A 21,717-nucleotide genomic window follows, 5' to 3' on the forward strand; every position below is an offset into this window, starting at 1 on the left:
TAATTTTTTATATTCAGACAGAAAAAAAATAGCAAAATTTCTTAATAATTCAGGTAAGCCACTGGGCATGGATTTAGTGAAAAAAAAAACCCAAAAGGTATGAACTGGGATATAAACTGGTGTGCATGCAGCGGGTAAGCGCACATTCACACTGGCCACTGAACATTAAAAAAAAACAAAAACAGAAACATAATGATTAAATACCCTGCAATAAATAAATAAATAAATAGCATAGTGCATGAAAATCATATACGGTACCTAGGTAACATGTTTTTTGATTAAAAAATGCAAAAGCCATCCCACCACTCCACAGTGACTGTAATTGAGATGGTCCTAACTCTAATATTAAAAACCTTACCTTTTGTCAAGTGACATGCATGTGGATAAGGGCTGAGAAGGTCTGGGCCCGGCTAGTGGACATGCAACCATGGGAGACTACATCAATATAACGCTCAGCTCAAGCAAAGGCAGGCCACACCTTTATATGAACATAAATATGGATTTAGACAAATTCACAGATAAAGATATACATTTGACACCCAGGGCTCCAGTGTACAATATAACCACAGTGTCTTAAGCCCAAGTGTTTTCACTGTGTTTGATCTACATTGCAAGATCCTAAACCAACTGCACCAGACTGCATTGAACACAGTTGGAATTCTATCCATAGTCTGGGCCAGTGATACTGTCACAAAGGCTCCGTGCGAGGTAGACAGGTGGGTCTGAATAGGGCCCTAGTGAACTGACTGATGATGGGAACAGTCAGAAAAGGATAGTTGGGAAGCGGCATCAATATTACTCGTATGAGGCCGAGCCGTAGTTAGGGGTTCAACTCGGGGGCAGGGAGGCCTGAGCGGACCCCTAACCGATAACCCAGATTACAAATTGGGTAGCACATTGGTATTAATGACATATAGTGACATATAGTGGTAGATACCAGTCCTGAAGAACATACAAGCGATTACATTACAGTTATATATAGTAACTTATAACTGACGTTCTCTTTGATGAAGAAGTTCATTTTCACATCTTTTCCATCTGGCCCATGCCAACAAGACAACTTCTCCAGCCAAGACTCGTCTGCAGAGATTACAACAAAGGCACATCTGACTTCTCACATTTCGATCCCCATCCATCCCTAACCTGCACAAACTCCTCATCCTGCTGATATCCCAATACTGAGCCGCTGCTGCCGTATGTGTCCCTATTACTGCACCTGCTGTGTGGCACTATAGCAGTGATCTTAATGCCCCACATAATAATGCCTACCACTGTGCCTGCTGCATAGCAATAATGCCTCATTTGTGCCCTCTAGGGGATAAAATTACTTCATAGAAAATATTGATGCCCTGTGCAAATGCCCTAGAAAACAGTCTCCGTACTTTTCCCCTCTGACGGCCACAATACTTTGACAATAAAGCTTCTTAAGAGCCCACTTAAAGGGAACCTGTCACCTCCAAATTCGATGGTGAGGTAAACTCACTGTCATCAGGGGTTTATCTACAGCATTCTGTAATGCTGTAGATAAGCCCCCGATGTATCCTGAAAGAGGAGAAAAAGAGGTTAAATTATACTCACCCAGGGGCGGTCCTGCTGCGGTCCGATGGGTGTCTCAGGTCCGGTCCGGTGCCTCCCATCTTCATTCCATGACGTCCTCTTCTGGTCTTCATGCCGCGGCTGCAGCACAGGCGTACTTTGTCTGCCCTCTCTGACCTGTCCCGATGCCTGCGCACTGCAGTACTTTGCTCTGACATCACCGCCAGTCTACAGAAAAGAGAGTGGTAGTGTGTGGAGATCATATCTCCCTGCTCTACTTTGGGGCTTAAGTGCACGCAAATACAAGTAGTGTATCTAGGTGGACCCCTCTGAGCGCAGGGCTGCCTCAGCCTCCGCACACCCCGGTAGCTACACTACTGCTGGAAGGTATTGCTCAGAGCAATTTTGTAATGCCCCAAACATATAATGGATGAAATAAAGGAACATGGATGAAACTATAAACCCAGGTGCTAATTTCAAGTATATGAATCCTGTATGTCTGAGCTTAGCACTGGCAACTAATGGAGAGTCAAGAGATTAAATAGTATGAGTGCCACCTTGTAAGTTAAATAGGAATAACTACCAAGCTCTTTGGATGGCACCAGCAGTCACAGAACAACCACCATAACTGCTGCACTGTCGTTGAGCGCCGCCCACAAGAAAGGTGCAGCACAGTCTGATGAAAGAAGCAGGAATGGAAGTAAATTCAGAAGTAGATGAACATTTAGCTGCAGGATGGGTGTCTTTATAGCTACAGTAAGAACTAAATGAGCACTAAGGATATTATCTAGGAAGTGGTTGTAATTCTTCCTGTATTATGACCAGCAGTTACATGACTAATCATGTGATATCTAGGTGCCACGTACAATGCCCAAGCAGCTGGGTATTGCTACAGTCACATCAGCTCACACTATGCTAAATGTTATTATTAACAGTCCACGGTATGTGCAGGGCTAGGATCACACCCCTTATAATGGTATATGTAAGAAACAGAGAATACCAGAAGAATGGCCGCATTACATATAGTACTTCTGGCCAATATCCAAGAGAAATATGTTTATCCACTTTTATATAAAAATTATATTGCCTATGCTTTCAATTACAAGAGCACCTTGAAAATATGTTGCGTGAGTTGCAAGTTGTGCACAAGTCACTATGAAGTGTATGGGAACAACTTGCAACCAAAATCCAGTCATTGACTTGACCCCATTGACAATCATTAGATGAACTGGTACACTACGACATGACCCACGGCACTGACTGACAGCAGCTCAGCATTAGGGCTGGCTGTCAGTGACTGAACCCACACCGATGCGACCAGTGACTGAACCCGCGCCGATGCCACCAGTGACTGAACACACATCGATGCCACCAGTGACTGAACACACATCGATGCCACCAGTGACTGAACCCGCGCCGATGCCACCAGTGACTGAACCCGCGCCGATGCCACCAGTGACTGAACCCACGCCGATGCCACCAGTGACTGAACCCGCGCCGATGCCACCAGTGACTGAACACACATCGATGCCACCAGTGACTGAACACACATCGATGCCACCAGTGACTGAACCCGCGCCGATGCCACCAGTGACTGAACCCGCGCCGATGCCACCAGTGACTGAACCCACGCCGATGCCACCAGTGACTGAACCCGCGCCGATGCCACCAGTGACTGAACCCGCGCCGATGCCACCAGTGACTGAACCCGCGCAGATGCCACCAGTGACTGAACCCGCGCAGATGCCACCAGTGACTAAACCCGCGCCGATGCCACCAGTGACTGAACCCGCGCAGATGCCACCAATGACTGAACCCGCGCCGATGCCACCAGTGACTGAACCCGCGCCGATGCCACCAGTGACAGGAAACCGAATGCTGCTGGGAGGAATAAAATTAATTTCCTCTTGGCAGCAGGACTCCAAGTACAGCAGCCGTAAGGTTTCAGAATGCTAGTACCTGTGTATCTCCACATATCTGACAGGTTCCCTTTATCTGAACAGCCCTACTGAATAACATTGTCCAATTACTGTTTGTATAATGTCAACACTCAGACCGAAAATATGGTGGTGTGAACATAGCCACAAACTGTGGAAAAGGCCGAGTTCAGACTGCTGTACTAAAACTGTGATCCGTAGTGTCCGTAAACAGCAAATGTGACCGTCTCAGTGTGTCTGCATAGTGGCAAGTGCAGGAGCTCCTGAGGTTACCAGTCTGCGCTGTAAATGGGGCCAGAGTGCGGTCTGCTGGGAGCGCTTGGCTCCATTCACACCAATGTGACAATTTTTATATGTGTAAGGCTGTGTGCACAGGTCCCGGATTTTTCGCGTTTTTATAGCGAAAAAACGCGATAAAACCAGGAAAAAACACATCCATTAAACATCCTATTAATAGAATGCAATCCGCAATTTTTGTGCACATGTTGCATTTTTTTTCTGCGAAAAAAACGCATCACGGTAAAAAACGCAGCATGTTCATTAATTTTGTAGATTTTTTGCGGATTTCCCACTATTTAATGCATTGGGAAGCTCAGGAAAAAAACACGAAAAATCTGACGTCGCCGACACTGACAGCAGGTGCGATGACGTCACTGCCCGGCGCCCGCTGTCAGGAGATCAGCAGGAGCAGCGCAGGAACCAGGAAGAAGAGGTATTTATTTATTTTTTTAATGGGTGCTGCTGCCTTATTACAGGGTCTGACTATAGGGGTGCTGCCTCATTACAGGGTCTGACTATGGGGGTGCTGCCTCATTACAGGCTCTGCCTATAGGGGTGCTGCCTTATTACAGAGTCTGCCTATGGGGGTGCTGCCTTATTACAGGGTCTGACTGTGGGGGCTGCCTTATTACAGGGTCTGACTATAGGGGTGCTGCCTCATTACAGGGTCTGCCTATGGGGGGGCTGCCTTATTACAGGGTCTGACTATAGGGGTGCTGCCTCATTACAGGATCTGACTATGGGGGTACTGCCTTATTACAGGGTCTGCCTATAAGGGTGCTGCCTTATTACAGGTCTGCCTATAGGGGTGCTGCCTTATTACAGGGTCTGCCTATGGGGGGCTGCCTTATTACAGGGTCTGCCTATGGGGGTGCTGCCTTATTACAGGGTCTGCCTATGGGGTGCTGCCTTATTACATGGTCTGACTATAGAAGTGCTGCCTTATTACAGGGTCTGACTATGGGGGGGGCGCATATTCATCACTGTAATGAGCGGTACCATGTGTCCGCTCACACAGCACCTGCTGCCGACTCAGAGCATACATCGCAGGAGCTGGGTGAGTATTCCTCGGCAAGCGGGCAGGCGCACAGGGGATGGGAGGCGGGAGGGGAACCACAAACTTTATTTTTAACACAAAAAATAAAAACCTTGATTTTTCATTCCTTCTCTCCAGCGAACGCTGCTGGGAAGAAGGAATGAATGCCGGCTTCAGCACCACACGCAGTGGGCACAGAGCTTACTGTAGTGCTGTCTCTCCTGCGGTGGTACGTGCACAGGGAGGAGAGTGCACACTGTTCTCCGTGTGCACGTGTGCGGGACGTATTGCGGTACGTGCTGCCGGAGAAAAGCGGACATGTCTCTGTGTTTTGCACACGGACACACGGTCCGTGAAAAAACAGGGGACATGTGCATAGACCCATTCATTTGAATGGGTCTACGTGTGTCAGTGTCTCCGGTACGTGAGAAAACTGTCAGTACCGGAGACACTGACGTGTGAAAGGGGCCTAAGAGAGCATCATGCTGTGTAAAGGGGAGCTGTACAGGGGGAGACTCAGGACTTTATTAAATGTAAAATGGGCACTTATTGTTATAGGGGAACTCAAGTTACTGTGGCTATCAAAGGGGCACACAGGGCATTATTACTTTCTAGGGGCAAAATATGGGCACTGTTTTCTAGGGCACTTGCACCTGGCATTACTATATTGTAGAGAGTTGCTTTAGAATTTAGAGGGCACAGAGAACCACACAGCAGGTGCAGTAATAGGGACACATACGGCAGCAGCGGCTCAGTATTGGGGTATCAGGGGCAGTAATAGGGACACATAGGGCAGCAGCTGCTCAGTATTGGGGTATCAGAGGCAGTAATAGGGACACATACAGCAGCAGCGGCTCAGTATTGGGGTATCAGGTGCAGTAATAGGGACACATACGGCAGCAGCGGCTCAGTATTTGGGGTAGCAGGGGCAGTAATAGGGTCACATACGGCAGCAGCAGCTCAGTATTGGGGTATCAGGGGCAGTAATAGGGTCACACAGGGCAGCAGCGGCTCAGTATTGGGGTAGCAGGGGCAGTAATAGGGACACATATGGCAGCAGCGGCTCAGTATTGGGGTAGCAGGGGCAGTAATAGGGACACATATGGCAGCAGCGGCTCAGTATTGGGGTATCAGGGGCAGTAATAGGGACACATATGGAAGCAGCGGCTCAGTATTGGGGTATGAGGGGCAGTAATAGGGACACATGGCAGCAGCGGCTCAGTATTGGGGTATCAGGGGCAGTAATAGGGACACATACGGCAGCAGCGGTTCAGTATTGGGGTGTCAGGGGCAGTAATAGGGTCACATACGGCAGCGGCTCAGTATTGGGGTATCAGGGGCAGTAATAGGGACACATGGCAGCAGCGGCTCAGTATTGGGGTGTCAGGGGCAGTAATAGAGTCACATACGGCAGCAGTGGCTCAGTATTGGGGTATCAGTGGCAGTAATAGGGACACATACAGCAGCAGCGGCTCAGTATTGGGGTATCAGGTGCAGTAATAGGGTCACATACGGCAGCGGCTCAGTATTGGGGTATCAGGTGCAGTAATAGGGTCACATACAGCAGCGGCTCAGTATTGGGGTATCAGTGGCAGTAATAGGGACACATACGGCAGCAGCGGTTCAGTATTGGGGTGTCAGGGGCAGTAATAGGGTCACATACGGCAGCGGCTCAGTATTGGGGTATCAGGGGCAGTAATAGGGACACATGGCAGCAGCGGCTCAGTATTGGGGTGTCAGGGGCAGTAATAGAGTCACATACGGCAGCAGTGGCTCAGTATTGGGGTATCAGTGGCAGTAATAGGGACACATACGGCAGCAGTGGCTCAGTATTGGGGTATCAGGGGCAGTAATAGGGACACATATGGCAGCAGCGGCTCAGTATTGGGGTATCAGCAGGATGAGGAGTATGTGCAGGTTGGGAATAGATGGTGATGGGGCTGGAATGTGAGAAGTGAAACGTGTCTTTGCTGTAATCTCTGCAGGTGAGTCGTTGCTGGAAGAAGTTGTCATGTTGGTCTGAGCCAGATGGAAAAAATGAACGATTCCATCAGAAAGGACGCCAGCAGTAAATCATTATCTGTAAGGATATGTGCACACGTTGCGGATTTTCTGCGGATCCGCAGCGTTTTTTGCAGTGCAGAAATGCTGCATAACGAAATTGATTTACAGTACAATGTAAATCAATGAGAAAAAAAAAATGCTGTGCACACTTTGCGGAAAATCAGCTGCGGTTTAAAAGAAGTAGCATGTTACTTCTTTTTTGTGAATCTGCAGCGTTTTTGTAGCCATTCCATTATAGAAAACCGCAGGGGTAAAAAACGCAGCAAATCCGCAAGAAAACCACAGCAAAAACGCACAAAAAACGCGACAAATCCGCAGGTGCGTTTTCTGCCTGGAGAGGCAGAATCCGCACCAGAAATTCCTAAGCCTAATCCGCAACGTGTGCACATAGCCTAACTGTGCAGTGATGTCTTATATGTTCTGTAGGGCTGGTATCTACCACTGACCATATGGCGGTAATATCCATAGTGGTCTTTATATAGAGATTATCTTCAGTAACAGCGCTGTCATCTGCTGAGGTTCTCCTCCACTATTAGGGCGCGTCACCCAGTTGTAATCAAGGTTACCTGGTTAGGGGGCCACTCAGAAGCTTCGCCCCTCTGGACCAAAACCCTAGCTACCCCTCTGCTTCTGACTGTTCCTCTCCTGGTCTTGGCTTACAAATACGGAGGTAAAAACTGACAAAATACTGAATGTGTCAACGTGGTGTAATGGGGATTGATTGCTGTGAGTGATAGGGGAGCGCGTCCCTCAGCAGATAGTTCCAGCTGGAGCGATGGACACGGCTGAAGCCACTCACATCAGCATCTCACATAGAAGTTACTTGAAGTTCCTGAACCAGCAGAACTCACCCACATTTGTGCCAACACCGCATGTTAATACCTGTGTGTATATATGTGGAGAGAGTTTGCACATAAACGTCGTCACCGCGGTAATAACGCAGCATCTGCGCCTTGTACAGACTCGTTTATCACCGGCCCGGGAATCGCACCTGCCAGTAATCAGCAGTGTCGGCCCCGCCCCGGGGGCGTGGCTATGGAGATTGCGCAGACACTCCGGCAGTGCTGCAGTGAGGGCCGGGGAGCTGGCAGTGCTGTGTGAGTACCGGAGGTGGTCGGGTCCCTCGGTGACAGGGCGGGGGGATAAGGTGGTGGTCTGGGCACTTGCTGGAGCCAGATAGTGAGGTCGGGATTGTTCCCTCATTTCAGCAACTTCATGAAGTTTTCATGTTGGTGTGCAGCATACTGGGCATAGTCATTAACTCCTAACTGTCTGACTGGTATGAAGTGTCATTTTATGACAGCTGGTTGTTGTAGTGCTTCCAGTTCTCTGTGTCTGAGAGGTGCATGTGACCCTGGCTTTCCAGGTAAGGCTCTGGTCACATTGGGGCATCACTCTGGCTCCTTTCAGGGCAGCAGCTTCTGTTTGAACAACAATTGTCCTTCACCCTAAGGCTACTGTCACACTAACGTCGGTACGGGCCCGTCGCAGTGCGTCGGGCCGACGCATGCTGTGAAGTAAAAGCACAACGGGGGCAGCGGATGCAGTTTTTCAACGCATCCGCTGCCCCATTGTAATGACCGGGGAGGAGGGGGCGGAGTTCCGGCTGCGCATGCGTGGTCGGAAATGGGGGACACCACGCACAAAAAAAGTTACATGTAGCGTTTTTTTGTGCCGACAGTCCACCAAAACACGACGCATCTGTCACACAACGGATGCGATGTGTGGAAATCTGTCGCTAATGAAAGTCTATGGAGAAAAAACGCATCCTGCGGGCAACTTTGCAGGATGCGTTTTTTTCCTCCAAAACGACGCATTGCGACGGAGGCCAAACGACGCTAGTGTGAAAGTAGCCTAACACATTTGTAGATGTGGAGCGCAGTGATGGCCTTCACGGAGTACTGCTGCCCCGTCACAGGAGGGCACCAGCAGGCCGGAGGTCACCACGCACCCCGAGCCCGGCTATCGTGGCATCAGAGCATTGTATTTTGTGGCCTCTGCTTTTTTTGTGTTAAATTGTCCTAATTTCTAGACACATAAAATTAGTGACGGTGGATTATTCTTCAAGTGCCCATCATATAGGCGTGTATACGGGAAATCCCTGTATGAACTGTTGGCACGTATGGCTCCTAGATCGTCCCAGGTGTGCGAGACCCCCAACTAACGGTCAGGGTCTCCTGGAGGAACCAGCGCTGCAGTGCCTGGCCAATTGGGTTCATAATTTAAACAAATGGAATTTTCCAAATTAATCAACCTTTTTGTAAAAAAAACTTTAAGGCTATGTTTCCACGGGGCGTATCACATCAGGATTTGCTGCGGATTGGACGCTGCGTACAGATGTTACAGCATAGTGGAGGGGATTTTATGAAATCCCATTTCCATTATGCGTGCAGGGCCGTGTATCCGACCGCAGCATGTCTATTAATAGATAACTCGGTCAATGAATACGATGCGGTGATTCTGCTCAATGAACACAGGCGGAATCACCACGTGCACAAAAGGGGGTGGCGCTTTGGGCGGAGAGGGGTATCAGCTGCATCCAAAGCGCTGGGATTACGCCCCGTGGAAACATACCCTTAGCCACCACTTCAGTGTGGTGTGTTTTTTTTTTTTTTTTTTTTTTTTAAGCGCTGGTGTGGTGCAACTTAAAGGGAACCTGTCACCCCGTTTTTTCAGTATGAGATAAAAATACTGTTAAATAGGGCCTGAGCTGTGGGTTACAGTAGTATATTTTGTGTACCCTGATTCCCCACCTATGCTGCCGAAATACCTTACCAAAGTCGCCGCTTTCGCCTGTCAATCAGGCTGGTCTGGTCAGATGGGCGTGGTGACATCGCTGTTTCTTCCCCCAGATCTTGCATATCTTTCCGTTGGTGGCGTAGTGGTTTGCGCATGCCCAACAGGCGAATCCACAGGCGATCTGCGCTATTCAGCCGATTATCGGTGGGCACGGCCATCTTTGTGAGGCCGCGCGTGCGCAGATGGTACTGCTCGGCTTCAGGAAAATGGCCGCGGGATGCCGCGCGTGCGCAGATGGAGATCGCGGTGGCCATTTTCCTGAAGCCGAGTTCGGAAAGATATGCAAGATCTGGGGGAAGAAACAGCGATGTCACCACGCCCATCTGACCAGACCAGCCTGATTGACAGGCGAAAGCGGCGACTTTGGTAAGGTATTTCGGCAGCATAGGTGGGGAATCGGGGTACACAAAATACACTACTGTAACCCACAGCTCAGGCCCTATTTAACAGTATTTTTATCTCATACTGAAAAAACGGGGTGACAGGTTCCCTTTAACTTTAAAATCCCTCACTGTAGTCTTCTACTCATGTCTTTGTCTTTATGTGGATTTAGGAGCTCCGGTGATTAGATTACACATGTACATAGCTGTTGCTTCATTACTCTGTTAACCCTTTGTGTTTTATCAGTGTTTAGCAACTGTGAAAGACTATGGTTAGACATTTATAGGACAGTAATCAAATGTAGGTTGCCTGTGGATTTCGCTCACTCCTGCCATGGGGCTGATTCACATGACTGTCCTATATCCGTCTGATATTCTAGTGTACAACAAGCCTAATACTATGCTTACACTAACGCAGTAGAAAGGAATAGATCAATTCACGTGGACACATGTATAGTCAGATGCCATTTAATGAGGAACTTTCACCAAATTTTACATATTGAGCTGAATACATGATATAATAGTGGCTGCAGAGCAGAGAAAACTTGTTTTTTTTTTTTTTTTTTATAGGGAACTTGTTATATGGGGATAATCTGCAGGTTAATTGTGTTCTGACACCTGCACCGAGGGTCCCCCTGACAAGAGTTAATTAACTTTATTCTCCCTGGCAGTGTTCGTCTAAGGCCGGGATCACACATGCGAGAAACACTGCCAAGTATCCCAAGTTAATACCCGGCACTGCCACCTGCACTCCGGAGCGGAGCGTGCGGCCGCATAGCAATACATGAATCGGTAAATGTGGCCTAACACTGACCAATCCTAAGCAGGCAGCAACAAACTGGGGAATGGCACCGACAAACGGACTGCTCTCCTCACTGAAGAATGATGACAGTGTAATAGTATGCAGGTACTGAGTGTGTCACCATGGAACAGACAGACCAACAGTTGAGGGGTTTAATAACAGGAATCAGGTTCTCCTCGCAGGGAGAAAGCAGTGGAATATAACTAGCAATAAAATAGTGCAAAAATATGGGAGTCAAACAGTGTAACAGAAATACGTAAGATTTCTTGAGAAAAGAACACTTATCAGTCTGATGAGGACTTGTTTGAAGGGTCGTCTTCTCCAACGTAGGCGCCGAGAAACAACGGCATTTGTTGTCCCTCTGTTGTCCGTGGGCTGAGTCGTCTCTAGCAGCCCGCTGCCTGGGGTTTTGGGAGTTAGGCTATGTGCACACGTATTCTAGGTCCACTGCGGACTTTTCTGCAGCGGATTTGATAAATCCACAGTGGAAAACCGCTGCGGATTTACCACGGTTTCTCTGCGGTTTTACAACTGCGGTTTTCCATAGGGGCAGTTGTAAAACCGCTGCGGAAAACGCAGAAAGAAGTGACATGCTGCGGAGTGTAAACCGCTGCGTTTCCGCACGTTTTTTTCCGCAGCATGTGCACAGCATTTTTGGTTTCCCATAGGTTTACATTAAACTGTAAACTCATGGGAAACTGCTGCGGATCCGCAGCAAAATCCGCATCGTGTGCACATACCCTGCATGTGATATGCACAGGCTCTGAGTCTTTAGCTTTTACAGCACACTCTATCCCGGGAAAACGATGTTCAGTCCATTAAGGGTATGTGCACACGTCAGGATTTTTTCCTGACAAAATCCTGAGAATTCTGCCAGAAATCCGCGTGCTTTTTTCGGATTTTTTTTTTCCGGAATGACCTTTTTGATAGGAAATCCGGAAAAAGATAGAGCATGTCCGGATTTTTTGCGGTATGCGTTTTTTTTGCGGAAAAAAACGCTAACATCTGCACAAAAAATGCGGAATGCATTCTAAAAGATAGGATGCAAAATGTTAGCATTTTTTTACCGGATTTATAGCGAAATTCCGCAAAAAAAACGCTAAAAATCCTGACGTGTGCACATACCCTAAGTCTCTCACCCGGAATCAACTTGCTCTAGTCTCTGCAGATGCTCCTCAAAGGTGGGGGCAAAGACGATGATATCATCCAAGTAAATCAAGGTGGCTTCAAAGTTCAGGTCTCCCAGACATCTCTCCATGAGTCGCTGAAATGTTCTTGGGGCGTTTGCTAGGCCGAAGGGCATCCGATCGAACTCATACAGTCCCATCGGAAGGATGAAAGCCGTCTTGTCTCGGTCTTGCTCAGACATGGGCACCTGCCAGTAGCCGCTGGCCAAGTCTAATGTGGAGAAATATCTGGAATTCCCTAGTGCCGTCAGGGACTCCTCTATCCTGGGCAGTCGGGACTTTTACTATTCCTCCTCTGTTCTTCACGCTCCGAGCGGTGCCCCTCGAGCTCAGAGCCACATAGTTTAAAGGAGGGTGCGGGGATGGTCATCTCCGCCAAGGACACCATCGAGCAATGTGGCCGGATCCTTGACAGGTGTAGCATATAAGAGGGCTTCTTCTCCTGGTAGTTTCACCCTCCCTTCATGGCTTCTCTCTCGCACCAGAGGGCCGGACCTTCTGCCAGAGTTCTTCTGGAGGCCGCCATTTCTTCACGGACCTGTCTAATCTCCATTCTCCGGTCCTCCAACCACTGGGGGATATTGTCTGCAGTGGTGGTTACCTCCCCGCTCTGCACCCTTCCCATCAGCTCCCTGTTCTTGTTTTCGCACACGCGCCTCACTTCCAACCTCAGAAAAAGTAATGTCTGGCTTTACTCGCATGCGCTCTCGCAGTGCCTGTTTCATCATTGCATGTAGAGGAGCTGCGGAGACACCATCACGTGTTTCTCAACGCAGGCAGTGAATAGCCAGGCCTTTCCCCGGGAAGGAACAACCAAGGGAAGGGCAGCATCCAATAAAGGAAAACATCCAATAAAGGAAAACCACCTATGCCAAGCATGGTATCCATCTACAGACAGCATGGGACTGCATGACGCAATGTTTCATCATTGCGTCATGCAGTCCCATCAGCAGCTGATCTCTGAGCACCACATCAACTGACCCAACCCCTACACCGTCCTTTCGTCTGATAGCAGTGTGAAGCTCTTGTAGGGCGTTCATGAATTAGGTCACAGTCTCCCCCTCTCGTTGTACCTGGTGAAACAGTCGCATGCGAAGTTCCCCTATGTCGGTGGGGTCCCCATGCGTCTCCTCAAGTATGCGCAGCACTTTGTCCAGGGTATCTCTCTCCTGGGGGTACCTATGCATGACAGAATCCCGCGCCTCCCCCTCCAGGGCCATCAATGCAATTTCTTCCTCCAGGGCTGGTGTCATGGGATGCATCCGCATCATTCCCCGAATACGCTCCGTCCAACTCCACAGCATTACATTGTTCCCAGTGAACCTTGGCAAATTATTCAACATGGCTCCCAGGGAAATGCTAGACCTGGGAACTTTCCCAGCTGCTTGGTCTGCCCTTTCCGCGCTACCGTGTGACATCCTGCCGACTACGCCAAATGTAATCGTAATGCAGGTACTGAGTATGTCACCACTGAATAGACAGACCAACAGTTGAGGGGTTTAATAACAAGAATCAGGTTCTCCTCGCAGGGAGGAAGCAGTGGAATATAACTAGCAATGAAACAGTGCAAAAATATAGGAGTCAAACAGTGCAACAGAAATAAGCAGGATTTCTTGAGAAAAAGAACACTTATCAGTCTGATGAGGACTTGCTTGAAGGGTCGTCTTCTCCAACGTAGGCGCTGAGAAACAGCGGCACTTGTTGTCCCTCTGTTGTCCGTGGGCAAAGTAGTCTCTAGGAGCCCGCTGCCTGGGGTTTCGGGAGTTAATGTGATATGCACAGGCTCTGAGTCTTTAGCTTTTACAGCACAGCCTATCCCGGGAAAACGATGGTCAGTCTATTATTAAGTCTCTCACCAGGAATCAAGGGCTCTGCACTGATACCGTGGGTACCAGGGGTCACAGTCTCTATACTGATACCGTGGGTACCAGGGGGTCACAGTCTCTGCACGGGCCAATGTGTCTGCACGGGTCTCAAAGCGTCCCTCTCCAGTCACAGCAGAGTCCACTTTCATGTACTCACAAGATGCAGTCTTTCTGGGCAATCTCCCTGTGTTTGTCCTCTGACCGGGAGCTCTCTCTCCCGGAGCACAGCTGCACCCTGCTCTGACCGCTGCTCTGAACCTTGCGCGCGGCTTTCTCGCTCTCTGCCTGGCTTCCTTCCTGTCCCAGTCTCTAAGTCTGCCCCCTAGGGAACCTGCAGCACAGCTCAATGGTTCCAGGCATAGAGCCGAGAAGGTAACCGCCCCCGGACTCTTCTTGTGCTTCACCTCCTTACAACAGGTGCTGGAGCACAGCAGACCTGAGTATGATTAACTAAGGCTGGAGTCACACTAAATGTATAAAAAAATCAGTCCGATTCTCACTGTCGAGAGTTGCATGAGTGTAATGCGAGTGTCATGCGAGTTCAATCTGATTTTTTTTTTTTGGCAAGTGAGGTGGTAGTTGGGGGTTCGATGTCGCCTTTGTATTGTCAGGTGACATCAAGCCCTGAGGTTAGTAAAGGAGAGGCGTCTATAAGGCTGCCTCTAATACTAACCTCATAGTCGTATTGTACAAAAGAACACACACGCGTCTTTTCATTGAAAGAATGACACAAACTCCTTTAATAAATCTTAATTATATTTTGTATTTAAAAAAAAAACTTTTTATTTGCTTCAATAGTCAAAATATAAAAGTTCATATCATCCCCCCCCCCCCCGCATTCGCCACACTCAAAATAAAAAAAATACACATTAGGTGATTTTTTTTTTTTTTTTTTTTTTTTAAAGCGGCGATACCAAATCTATCAATATATAAAAAGAATCCGATTGGTAAACAGTGTAGCAAATAAAAAAAAACTCAAGCAATCAAACTCAGGCAATCAAAAGATCTTATCTACATCAAAAAGGTATCAATAAAAACGACAGATCGGCTCACAAAAAATAAGCCCTCACGTTGCCCCAGATCACAAAAAATTGAGACTCTACGGGTCTCGGAAAATTGCAACTTTTTTTTTTTACAAACTTTGGATCTGTTGTTTTTCACCTATATATGTTTGGTATCTACAAACTCATAATGACTTGGAGATTCATAATAGCAGGTCAATTTTATCATTTAGAGAATTGTGGAATTGCACTTTCTTTGGAATCTCACAGCACTTTGAATTTTTTTCCCGTTTTCCAGTACACAATGTCGTACAATCAATGGTGCCATTCAAAATTACAACTCGTACTGCAAAAAAACAATCCCTTACATGGCCATATTGACGAAAAATAACAAAGCTATGGCTGTGGGGAGAAGGAGCAAAATAATGGAAATGCAAAAACGGAAATACCCCTGGTCCTTAAGGGGTTAACCACAGAATAGAAACGCTGGGGGCCACTAAGAGTGGGGACACTGAGCATTTGCCCATTGCATCCCTCAACGCCGGTCCTGAATGTAACTTGGGCTTATTTTTTAGCGTAGCGCTTATATTTCAATCATACGCCAAAGATCCTGTAAAATCATGCTGGGGCTTTTTTGCGGGGTTGGTCTTATTTTTGGGGAATTGCTGTAGTAGATGTCTATCGCTTTAAGGATCTGACACACAAAGATGCCTAATGTACCATTTTAGTACAGGCGATCATGGCAATCGGGTTTTAAGCAGAGATGCAAGATGTAGGTTCTTAACTCGTGTAATCTTGCCAATCAGATGTCTGTACAATCAAATGAACAATTTGTTTTTCTCTTCACCCATGACGACACATCTGACAGAGGGATCCACCCACCAAGGACTGGAAACCTACTGAAATAAAATGGTGGCACCTCTCCCCCCGCAACAGTTGGTTTCCTGTCCTCTTTGGGAACCTTGTGCTGAGATACGGTGGTGAAGATGGAACAAAAAGCTTACCCAGCCCTGTTCTAGCATCTGGAACACAAGGCGGCATGCCTGTAGTGCCGGCTTTCAGGGTCCGGGAAGTGCCATTCACGGGGGCTTCTCTATGCGCCGGCGTGGGCTGTAAAGATATGCTGAGCATGTCTCGGACAACATGTCACCCTCCCCCTTTGCTCTGAGATGCTGGTGTCGGCCATTCAGGAAGTTTTGCGCGCTCCACTGACCTCACGGGCGCAAGGCACACTGGGTTTGGGTGTGCCAAAGTGATGTCATAGGGGTATGCCTGGCAAGATGGCAGTTCCCTATGCAAGTATCGATGACCAGGGCTAGCGTGGAAATGACACGTCCTGGTTGGATCTCACAGGGGGAGGGCAGATTCTGGAGGGACAGGAGTAGGTGGACCAGGAAATAGGCACTGTGGGTCCTCCCACATAAATTGTTGACAGACCACAGAGAAAGCACTTGTGCTCCAGTTCGTCTTCCCAAAGTACCATGGATGAGCAGGAGCAGCAGCCATACTATCTACATCGTGGACAAAAAAAAGGGGACAACCGTTCAAGTGTCAGGAGTGATGGGGTATATTGATGTACACACTGACTGGAATAGCGAGGTGCTGGTGTAATGGACTGTAAAAGCCCTTAGAAAGCCCAGGAATAGATATGCACCGCACACTCTTAAGTGGAATGCAAAAAAGGAGTTTTATTGACTACACAGCAAGTGGGAGCAAAATAATGACTGATGACAAGGGCGACAAGATACTGAAACTGACGTTTCGACCCTCCCGGATCTTAGGCTTCTTTCATACTTGCGTCGTCTGGCGGCCGTCACAATTCGTGATGTATCGACGGATGCATCAAAAATAGTGAAAAACGGATGCAACGCATCCTGTATTTTGACGGATCCGCTAGACTGATGAAGAGACCTGTTACCATCTTTTCAGTTAGCCATTAAAAGGTATCAACCACTGAGGACTCTAAATTCTAAATATTTTTCTATCTATTCCAAGAGTCAGGAGCTGCAGCCGTCCCAGTCAGAGGAGCAGATGGTCTCAGGTTTCCTTGGTATCCAGAGGGAATGCTTAGTATCGGGACTGCCACCAGGAATTTCGGGGTCCCATACTGGCGAAATTCCACCCCTTGAACCTTGCACAGTCCCATCGCCCACTCTTGGAAAAACTCCGCTTCTGCACCAATCACACTTTAAAGTGGTCTTCCACTAAGACAACCCCTTCTTGAACTAAATGTTTGGCTCTAATAAAATAATAAATATACTCTCCTGTGCCTGCATCGTTCCAGCAGTGGTTGCACTCTCTCTCGTGCTGTGTTGTGGCATGTGACGCCGACTACCAATCAGCGCTGGCGTCACTTTCTCCGCCTTTGGACAGACTGAACATGAAGAGGAAGTCTGGGATGAGCTGCAGCCCTTGTTTTTTCTGCATGTTCATTTTGTGTAAAGGCGGAGAAAGTGACGCCAGCGCTGATTGGGCGTCACGTGTCACAACACTGCACGAGAGCCCTGGGGAGAGCAAGAGCCAACACCGCGGGAATGGATCCGACACGGGAGGCAAGTATAATCTTTATTATTTTATTGGGGCAATTAGTTTAAGAAGGGGTTGTTCTAGTAGTTGACAACTGCTTTAACCGTGCCCAACGAATGCATATCACATACAGATGCTTCTCACAAAATTTAGAATCTCCTCAAAAAGATCATTTATTTCAGCTCTTCAATACAAAGAGTGAAACTCCTATATTATACAGTCATTACAAACAGTGATCTATTTCAAGTGTTTATTGCTGTTAATGTTGATTGATTATGGGTTACAGCCAATGAAAACCCAAAAGTCACTATCTCAGCAAATTAGAATACGTTAAAACACCAGCTTGAAAAATGATTTTAAAATCCGAAATGTTGGCCTACTGAAACTTATGTTTAGTAAATGCGCTTAATACTTCGTCATGGCTCCTTTTGCATCAATTACTGCATCAATGCGGCGTGGCATGGAGGTGATCAGTCTGTGGCACTGCTGAGGTGTTATGGAAGCCCAGGTTGCTTTGATGGCAACCTTCAGCTCGTCTACATTGTTGGGTCTGGTGTCTCTCATCTTCCTCTTGACAATGCCCCATAGATTCTCTATGGGGTTAAGGTCAGACAAGTTTGCTGGCAAATCAAGCACAGTGATGCTGTTGTTTTTAAACCAGGTATTGATACTTTTGGCAGTGTGGACACGTGCCTAGTCCTGCTAGAGAAGGAAATTTCCATCACCAAAAAGCTTGTTGGCAGAGGGAAGCATGAAGTGCTCTAAAACTTCCTGGTAGACGGTTGCACTGACTTTGGTCTTGATAAAACACAGTGGACCTACACCAGCAGATGACATGGTTCCCCAAACCATCACTGATTGTGGAAATTTCACAGTAGACCTCAAGCATCTTTGGATTGTGTGCCTCTCCACTCTTCCTCCTGACTCCGGGACTTTTATTTCCAAATGAAATGCAAAATTTGACTTTCATCTGAAAACACCTTGGACCACTGAGCAACAGTCCAGTTCTTTTTCTCCTTGGTCAGGTAATACGCTTCTGGCATTGTCTATTGGTCATGAGTGCTGTTGTGAATTCAGCTTTTGGGCTCCCTCCAGTGGTTGTGGAGGGTAATGCAGTTGTGCCTGGACTGCAGGAGTGGACATGTGTATCTACTAATTGCAAAACTGACTGGGGTATATAGCTTTGCTGGATCCTTTGGTCAGTGCCAGTTGTCCATTGTTCTTGAAGGATTCACTTCCTTGCTGGTCTCTCCAGTTTGCTGTGTTTTTCTACAAAGATAAGTCCTGGCTTTGTTTTTGCTGTCCACCTGCAGTGGACCTTATAGTTCTGTGCATTTTCATGTTTTTGTCTTGTCCAGCTTGGTCTGTGAAGGATTTTTTGCAGCCTAGCTATTTCTCTGGAGATGCAGATATACCCCCCATGTCTTTAGTCAGATGTGGTGATCCGTATTTTCTGCGGTGGATATTTTCTAATGTTTTTATACTGACCACATAGTACTCTGTTCTATTCTTTCTTTTTAGCTAGTATGGCCTCCTATGCTAAAATCTGATTTCATATCTGCGTATGTTATTTCCCTCTCCTCTCACAGTCAATATTTGTGGGGGGCTATCTATCCTTTGGGGATTTTCTCTGAGGCAAGATAGGTTTCCTGTTTCTGTCTTTAGGGGTAGTTAGATCTTAGGCTGTGCCGAGGGGTCTAGGGAGTGTTAGGTACCCCCCACGGCTACTTTTAGTTGCGCTGCTAGGTTCAGGGTTTGCGGTCAGTACAGGGACCACCTTCTCCAGAGTACGTCTCATGCTGCTCCAAGGCCACCAGATCATAACAGAGTGCCTTGACACAAGGAATGTGACACTTGTAGCCCATGTCCTGGATGTGTGTGTAGTGGCTCTTGAAGCAATGACACCAGCAACAGTCCACTCCTTGTGAATCTCCCCAAAATTCTGAATGGCCTTTTCTTAACTATCCTTTCAAGGCTCTGGTTATCCCGGTTGCTTGTTCATCTTTTCCTACCACACTTTTTTCCTTCCGCTCAGCTTTCCATTAATATGCTTGGATACAGCACTCTGTGAACAGCCAGCTTCTTTAGCGATGACCTTTTGTGGCTTACCCTCCTTGTGGAGCATGTCGATGACTGCTTTCTGGACATCGGTCAAGTCAGCAGTCTTCCCATTTTTAGTTTTGTCTGAAAGACTTTTTGTTTAACTATCGCCATAACAATGTAGACTCTTTTGGCCGGGCGCTCTAACCTATATTTCCTTCTGCCTCCTTCTCCCTGGTTGTCTGTGGCTACACCCTGGCCATTTAGCCCCACCCCTCCTTGGCTCTTCAGTCTGATAGCAGTGACGCTGCTGGAGTGGTGGGATCGGATGCTCGGCTCCGGTCTTCTGCTGAGTGCAGGCGCTGGGGGGTGAGTATTGTCAGTGTGACTGCACATCCTTCCACTGCATCCGGCAACTCTGCACAGCTGCATGCACCAGCCGTCCTCTTTTCCTCATTATGCAGACAAGGAAGGAGCAGAGAATGAGTGCGTGCAGTAGCGCTGATACCCGGCATTCCGGCACCCTGGCTTAGTACCGGATAAGCAGAAGCAAAAAGTGGGGGGCCCACTTTGGGCCCCTCTCTGCTCACTGGACCCATGTGCCAGTAAGGGCAGTAATGCCCTGATAATGTCCCTACTTATTGTATCCCACAACAGCCTACCAATCCAGTGCCTTAATGTGACAGCGGGTGGTGAGTGATTTTTTTTTTTTTTTTTTTTTTTTTTTTTGTGAATGTCACCATTTTAATAGGCTCCATTTGTTTGTGTTTAATCACTAGGGAAGCCCTAAAAAAAGCTAGGGCTAAGAAGAACAAGGAATGTGTCCTATGTAAAGCTCCGTTAGCAGTGGACTTGCAGAAAAGTCTCTGTACTGCCTGCATCCAGAATACTATTGATGAGGAGAATCCTGACTTTGCTGCAAGCCTTAGATCAGTCATCAGGGCTGAGGTGGAAGGCTCCCTAAAATCCCTATTAATGAAAGGGAAGAGGGTGTCTAGGGAAGTTTTCTTCTGGATCTTATGTTTCCCTGTTATCAGAAAGGGAATACCAGAGTGAATCTTCTTCCTCATTCTCCTCAGGCAGTGACATGGGGAGAAGCGCTGTTTTCCGGTGGAGGATACAGATACAATAGTCAAGGCCATTAGGCCAACAGTAGGCCTAAAAGAGTAGATCTTGATGTTCATGGGGGTTACAGTAGAGAAAGAAGTGTACCTTTCCAGTTAACAGTAAGTTCCGGGCACTCATTTAATGGTGGAAAAGACCTTAGAAAACCAGTGCTTTCGAGGAGAAGGATTCTGAGGTATGGGACAAGGTCTCTAGAATTGACGGTGCTGTATCAAATTCCTCAGAGGTCGTCCCATCACTAGGCTGGCTCTGAGGTGAATGGGAGGACTTCCGGGATCAACCGGAAGTGACGTCCCACACCGAGGGGAGCGGTGTGCTGTCACTCCCGGGAGGGAGGAAGTTCAGGGGCGCTCGCACCGCTTTTCCCCCTGTATTATTTAAAGAGACAAGCCATGAGTAACAGTGGCAATAGCCTCTCCAACATGGCGGACCCGACTGCGGAATCGCCGGTGCCAGTGGACGTTCCACTGACCCCCATGGTACTAAAGGTTTCGGTGGGTGAGTGCCTTTGTAAGGCAGATAACTTGTCAGTAACACAGTATCTCTGTATTACCCGTATATACTCGAGTATAAGCCGACCCGAGTATAAGCCGACCCCCGTAATTTTGCCACAAAAAACTGGGAAAACTTATTGACTCGAGTATAAGCCTAGGGTGGAAATGCAGCATTTACCGGTGAATTTCAATAATAAAAATAGATCATTATTGCCCCGTAGCTGTGCCATATAGTGCTCTGCACCGTTCATTATTGCCCTATAGCTGTGCCATATAGTGCTCTGCACCGTTCATTATTGCCCTATAGCTGTGCCCCATATAGTGCTCTGCTCCGTTCATTATTGCCCTATAGCTGTGCCCCATATAGTGCTCTGCGCCGTTCATTAATGCCCTATAGCTGTGCCCCATATAGTGCTCTGCGCCGTTCATTATTGCCCTATAGCTGTGACCCATATAGTGCTCTGCGCCGTTCATTATTGCCCTATAGCTGTGCCCCATATAGTGCTCTGCGCCGTTCATTAATGCCCTATAGCTGTGCCCCATATAGTGCTCTGCACCGTTCATTATTGCCCTATAGCTGTGCCATATAGTGCTCTGCACCGTTCATTATTGCCCTATAGCTGTGCCCCATATAGTGCTCTGCTCC

At 47.7% G+C, this 21,717-nt stretch overlaps 2 protein-coding genes across 3 annotated transcripts in view; both read left to right on the plus strand.

The window, feature by feature from the left end:
* The first annotated feature begins 2,874 nt into the window (after positions 1 to 2,874).
* Positions 2,875 to 3,492, plus strand: LOC138674574 (uncharacterized). The gene has a single exon (XM_069762392.1). The coding sequence runs from the start codon at positions 2,875 to 2,877 to the stop codon at positions 3,490 to 3,492; it is 618 nt and encodes a 205-aa protein (XP_069618493.1).
* A 4,396-nt stretch (positions 3,493 to 7,888) lies between these two features.
* The window catches only part of LOC138676598 (CDC42 small effector protein 2-B), a 48,417-nt gene continuing 34,588 nt past the window's right edge, over positions 7,889 to 21,717 (plus strand). For both annotated transcript variants that reach the window (XM_069766064.1, XM_069766065.1), the window contains exon 1: positions 7,889 to 7,949. The gene's annotated coding sequence lies outside the window, so the exon portion shown is untranslated. The remainder of the gene's footprint in view (positions 7,950 to 21,717) is intronic.

The sequence above is a fragment of the Ranitomeya imitator genome, chromosome 4 (assembly GCF_032444005.1).
Source record: "Ranitomeya imitator isolate aRanImi1 chromosome 4, aRanImi1.pri, whole genome shotgun sequence".
Lineage (NCBI taxonomy): Eukaryota > Metazoa > Chordata > Amphibia > Anura > Dendrobatidae > Ranitomeya > Ranitomeya imitator.

Excerpts from the sequence above, each read along its gene's own strand:
- LOC138674574 (XM_069762392.1), top strand. The coding sequence starts at position 2,875 with ATGCCACCAGTGACTGAACACACATCGATGCCACCAGTGACTGAACAC.